This window comes from Lipotes vexillifer, unplaced genomic scaffold (genome assembly GCF_000442215.2).
Source record: "Lipotes vexillifer unplaced genomic scaffold, Lipotes_vexillifer_v1.1 scaffold892, whole genome shotgun sequence".
NCBI classification, from domain to species: Eukaryota; Metazoa; Chordata; class Mammalia; order Artiodactyla; family Lipotidae; genus Lipotes; species Lipotes vexillifer.
In genome coordinates this window covers 702,724-708,723 of record NW_006786445.1, presented here as the reverse complement: position 1 = coordinate 708,723, position 6,000 = coordinate 702,724, and the positions used below count along the sequence as shown (strand labels likewise).

General features: G+C 46.4%; 1 protein-coding gene across 1 annotated transcript in view; it reads left to right on the top strand.

The window, feature by feature from the left end:
- The first annotated feature begins 31 nt into the window (after positions 1 to 31).
- The window catches only part of SERGEF (secretion regulating guanine nucleotide exchange factor), a 222,741-nt gene continuing 216,772 nt past the window's right edge, over positions 32 to 6,000 (top strand). Inside the window, exons 1-3 of the mRNA XM_007458786.1 lie at positions 32 to 91; positions 3,616 to 3,751; positions 4,944 to 5,099. Of these exons, the coding sequence (XP_007458848.1) occupies positions 32 to 91; positions 3,616 to 3,751; positions 4,944 to 5,099 (352 nt within the window). The remainder of the gene's footprint in view (positions 92 to 3,615; positions 3,752 to 4,943; positions 5,100 to 6,000) is intronic.

Genomic DNA, 6,000 nt, shown 5'->3' with positions numbered 1-6,000 from the left:
CCCCCCGGAAGTGCCGTCGGAGCGTTCCAGCATGGAGCGCGAGCCGAGCGCCACGGCAGCCGCCTCTGCTGCGGCCGCGCTCTTCGCCTGGGTACGTGACTCCGCCTCCGGGCCGTGGCCGCTGGGACTGAGGGGCGCACAGACGCTGGGAGCGCTCGGCCTCGGCGTGGGCGGTTCTGGGGCCAGGCAGCAGAGGTCCGAGAGGCGCTCTGGGTTGGAGGATCCTGGGCTGGGGGCTGAGGAGGAGAGGGCGGGGAGGGAAAGGTCTTCATGGGGTGACTTAGGGGCTTCTGCCTGGTGGGGTCCTGACCGGAGGGGCGGCGGCGCAGTGGGAAGAACCTGCCTCCAGGACAGAGCGTCTGGGTCCGCGACAGACTTCAGGCCCGGATGGCGCCGGGAGAGGCGGAGCGGAGGGCTCTGTGGAGAGAGGATCTCCCCGTCCCAGAGCCCCGTGGGGCCACCTGTGCCCTTCACCCTCCCATTGCCAGGAGGATGAAGGCCTTTCCCCAGCCCCACCCCAGCCTGACCGGAGCAGCCTTTGGTGTGGGGCCGGCGGTGTTGGGCCGTGCACAAGGCGGAGACCCGGCATAGTTACTGATACTCGGCTGTGACTGGGTCTTGCCTGCACGGGGGGTGTGGGAGTCTGCGCTGGTGTCGGTTTGACGGGAGCACTGAGAGACAGGGTCATCTTTATGTGTCGTGGCTGGAAGAGAGCAGAGTCTGTGCACAGGAGTGTGTGGCAGGCAGCCGACCAGATGCACGGGAACAAACAGACATAGTGTCTTGTAGTTCTTCATAGCACATGCTTGTAATGAAACGTATAACTTGTTAATGTCGGTCTCCTTGGCCAGAATGTAGGCGTCAAGAGGGTGGGTGCCGTGCATGTCTTGTATGGTGCCTGGCTTGTGCCTGGCACATTGTAAGGTGCTTAGTACATATTTGTTGACTAATGGATGAATGAGTACCTGTTGTGTGCCGAGTTATGTGCTGGTCTTTTGGGAACAACAAAAGAGTGAAAGACTTCCAGCTCTCGTGTTGGGGGCGGTGGGGGAAGAGAATAAGGCCTTTACTGCTGTTAAAACCAGTATGTATAGACTAATTTACAAAATGGCAATTAGCAGTACCAGGCAGCATTTATTGAGTGCAAGACTGCTGCAGACCGGCAGAAGGGAGAGCGTGGTGTGGCCCGAGGTGGTCTAGCTGTGTCTTTGGGGTGGCACTGGAGCTGGGGGTGGAATTAGGGATTGAATCTGTGCTTGGGTGGGTGCTTATCCCAGGCCAGGGACTGGGGTCTGTGTAGATAGAGGAAACATCTGACAGAAAAAGCCTTTCATATATGGCCTTGTCAGTACTGAAGCAAAAATACTGTTGAACCTAACTTCGTTGCTGTGCTTGGAGGCTTGCTGGTATTTTCTTCCTGCTGCATTATCTGTGTGGAGGGGTGTATTAGTTTGTAGGGCTGCCATAACAAAATACCACAGACTGGGAGGCTCGAACAATGGAAATTTATTTTCTCACAGTTCTGGAGGGTAGAAGTCCAAGATCAAGGTGTCAGCAGGTTTAGTTTCATCTGGGGCCTCTTTGGCTTATAGATGGCCTCCTTGCTGTGTCCTCATGTGGCTTTTTCTGTGTGTGGGAGCATTCATGTGTTTCTTATAAAGATACCAGTCATATTGGATTAGGGTCCCATCCTTATGACCTCATGGAAGCTGAACTACCTTTTTAAAGGCCGTATCTCCAAAAACAGTCACAGTGTGAGGTACTGGATGTTAAGGTTTCAACAGATGAATTTCAGTGGAACACAATTCAGTTCATAACAAGGGGATTTACCTTTTTGGGTGTGTGTGTGTGTGTGCGTGTGTGTGCATGTGTGTGTGTGTGTGTGTGTGTGTGTGTATCTTATGTCTGGAGTGTTTGTAAGGAAGGCAAATACAGCTGTAATAGACTGTATTAAAATTTCCTTTTGTTTTGCTTTATCATGGATTTAGGGCCTATTGCTGCATTACAAAAATTTGGTGCCATTGTTTGAATCTCATAATGCTGGCTCAGCAACCTGTAGCCCTGGTAATGGGGCAGCCATGGAGATCTCATGGCTAACAGAGAAATCCTCTGCACATGCTTTCCACTTCATACCGTGCAAGTCTTTCATTTGCTCTTTCCTGAGGGACTCATAGGGTCTTACATTAATTCACTGTAAAATATATGCACACCTTCTTTGGGCCAGCACCATTTCAGATGCGGGGGAAATAGCAGTGAGCAGAACAAAGTTACTGCCATCATGGAGTTACTTAACTCTCTGAGCCTTAGTTTCTTCATCTGTGAAATGAATGATAATGCCCCCCACCTTGTGAGAATTAAAGGGGAATGCCCAGCACACAGAGAAGCACTCAGTAGTTGGTTGCTAATATTGCCCTGAGGGCCTCTGGGACCTATGTCCCTGCATGGCTCCCTCATCCAGCATGGAGCCCTTGCAGCCCAGGATGGCTGTGGAATAGACCACAAGGGGCAGGAGTTTGTATATATGTATGCATTTTTTGGTAGTTATTTTAAATCACTTTTTTTCACTCAGGTGTCTTCAAAAACAAACACATTTTAAAAGTTTTACTACTCAAGAACCAACCAGCAGTCGGTAGTTGGAGAAATTATAAGGATTTCCAAAATCTTAATAAGATTTTCCCTGCGGGTCCATAATCCCTTATCTTCAATTTTGAATACAAAAAGGTCTGTAAACCCAGAACTGACCTGACATGAGGCTGTTTATAGTCTTTGCCCACTAACTGAGTATTTGTACTGTTTACTGCAGAAATAATACTGTTTTACTTATGGGGTGCTGCTCCCAGACCTTGCAGCAGTGTATATGATTTATATACTGTATTACTTTTCTAAAGTCTATAAAATTCTGGGTCTGAAGTACATCTGGCTGCAAGGGTTCCAGATTAGGGGTTCTGGACCTTTATCATATAATAACGACAACAGACATATTGCCCATCAAGGGGAAATCTGTTTCCTTAGAGGAATCTCACCACGTGAATCTTACAGTAACAAAACATTGTACTTGGAAAGGCCCTTAGAGATCGTTGCCAACCTCTTTCACCTCTTTCAAATGAAATAACAATGGTGTGCCTTGCTTGAGGGCACAAAATCCTCAGCTAACTTTGATTCCAGAAAGCCATTGCCAGTTTTCTCAGTGAGGGTGTGGGGAGAAGGGACAAGAACTAGTCCTAGCGTATTTCCCACCCACTTCGTTCCTATTTTTCTTGATTATTTCTTTCCATAGCTTCCCTGGATAATTACCTTTTATCAGAAGGAACTCCTATGCTGTCCCCTAAAGGCAACACATGTAGGCTGGGGCATTGGAGGGGGAAGGTGAAGAGTATCACTGGATGAGTTGTGGATGCTGAGAGCTCCTCTCACATGGAAATCGTGGTCTTCTGGGGATGGGGCCACTGTCCAAGTGTGGGTTGCGTATAACAACTTCTTAAGAATGAGTCTATGAAATCTCATCTGTTATAAGCTCTGAGAGGAACGTGAGGGTGAGAAAGATAGGGACAGGTAAATTCAAATTGACAGTTGGGGTTCCCATAGTTTATCGTCCTTGGCTTATTTTATCCCTAGGGTGCAAATAGCTATGGGCAACTTGGCCTTGGCCACAAGGAAGATGTGCTTTTGCCCCAGCAGCTGAGCGACTTCTGTAATCCTGGATGTGTCAAGAGGATCACGGGAGGAGGGGGCCACTCTGCTCTTGTCACAGGTAACTTCCTTTAAGAATATATCGCCTCTCATTTTCTTATTTAGATATTCTCCCCTAGGGTGTTATATTACTATCTTTCAGCCTTTTGTATTATGCAGAGGACAACTTTTTTGTGAAGAAATCACGTTACCATCAGAAAATGGCAGATTGTCAGAGCTGAAAGGATTTCAGAGATCAAGGCCGCCCCTCTTTTCCCCTCACCCGCTCTCCAAATGAGGCTCAGAGAGGAAAATTGCTTAAGGTTACAAGACAAGTAGTGGCCGAGTTGCAACATATATTACATTTTATACCATAGATTGATATTTAACTTTCATATATGAGTTAGAAGTCTTGGCAGTTAAGTTGAATATTCCTTGAGAGCAAGAATTTTATATTTTCCATAATTTTCCCTCAGAGTACCTAGGATAGTACTTAATAAGTACTTCAAGTGCTATAATATTGCAAAGGAGGGCATATTGCATCCTGGTTAAGAACATGAACTCTGGAATCAAACCGTGTGGGTTTAAATCCTGGTTCTCTTAATTGTTAACTGTGTGGCCTTGGGCAAATTACTTAATTTCTCTGTGCCACAGTTGCCTCTCTGTTACATGGGGATAATAATGATGAGAACCAATGAGTTAACAGGGCTGCATTATGACTTTCATGAGTCCTTGACACTTTTGCCTTTGTGGACACCTCCTTCCATAAAGAAATATTTAAAATTATGTTTATAGCTGCACTGACATAAAGATTAATGTAATCCAGGCTAGATTTAGTATTATATACTTCTATTACATATATTTTTTATTAAAAAATTAGATTAAAACATTTTTGTGGGCTTCTACAAGTATGGTGGGCCCCAGGCACTGTGCCTAAAGGATAAGTCAGCACCACGCCTGAGGCCCTCAGAAGAGTACTTGGCACATTCTGCGTCCTGAATAAACGGTGGCTTTTATAGTTACGGTAGATGCTCAGTTTGGTAATTGATTGGCCACTGCTGTAGGACTTGGAGTTTCCATTTAGATGTTAGATTGGAGCCCCTTGGACTTGTGCCATTTAGTCCAGAGCACATTAACATGCATGGCTTATTAACTTGGGTGGGAAAAAAGTTAGTGGGCCCATGACTCCAAATAATTAATGAAATCCTTTTGCTCATCTTAGCAGTTGTAATTTCCCCTGTGCACATTACCACTAAAACCTTTATATTTTGCAGATGAAGGAAGCCTTTTTGTCTGTGGCCTGAACAAAGATGGGCAACTGGGGCTTGGTCACACCGAGGATGTCCTGTACTTTACCCCCTGCCAATCCCTCCTTGGATGTCCCATCCAACAGGTGGCCTGTGGCTGGGATTTTACCATTATACTTACAAGTGAGTGCACCCCTAGGTAAATCTTTATCACCACAAAGGCTTTGGGTGAGAAGAGCATGATGGTGGGCTCTGATTAAATGAAATCCTCTTTGTGTTTAAAAACACACACAAGTGTTCTCTCTGGTTGTCAAGGAAAGTTGCAGGGTGCATTTTGCAAGGAGGGTTTTAACAGTAAGGGAAATAGGGCTGGAAAATCTGGACTGTAATTATTAGAATCTAAACAATAGCTCTCATTTATGAAGTACTTAGTGTGGGCCTGTGTCAGAGTTGTAGGGAGTCAGTAGGTAACACGCTGTTTCTTGCTCACATTTGGGATCAATTGTGAGACAATCACAGAGCAGTCAGGCAGGTAGAGATCGAATTATCAGCTTTTTACTGATAAAGGCTAAATTGGAGGGCAAGGTTAACTGTCAGGCCAAGAGGTTCTGCTAATACTTCTCTGATCCAAACCCACTCCCCAAACTCTAGGCCTCCCCCATAGGGGAAACCCTTACTATGTGTCAGCCCAGAGTGCCTGAGAGGAAGGTGCCAAAGCCATACTGTCCTGTTCCTTCTCCCAAACTCACCAACTGGCTAGGTTACTCATCCTCCCCTAGAAAGCAGTGAGAATGGGGAAGGGCAGGGAGAAAGGCCTGGAGTATATTAAAATTATGGAAATTCCATCTCATGGAAATATGAAAAGTGGAAGATAAGTATCCTCCATCCCAACACTAGGCACATGGCTAAGCATCCTCCACAGCTAACTTGTCATTAATTAGGTGGTGTAGTGGATAGCCTGTGTAAAACGCTTAGCCCAGTGCCCACTGTTTTTGTTCCTAGGGGGATAGAGCAGGGAGTATGGACTGAATGTGCTGGAGCCCAGGGCCCCACTTACTCCTCTCATTCCTTTTGCTCTTCTCAT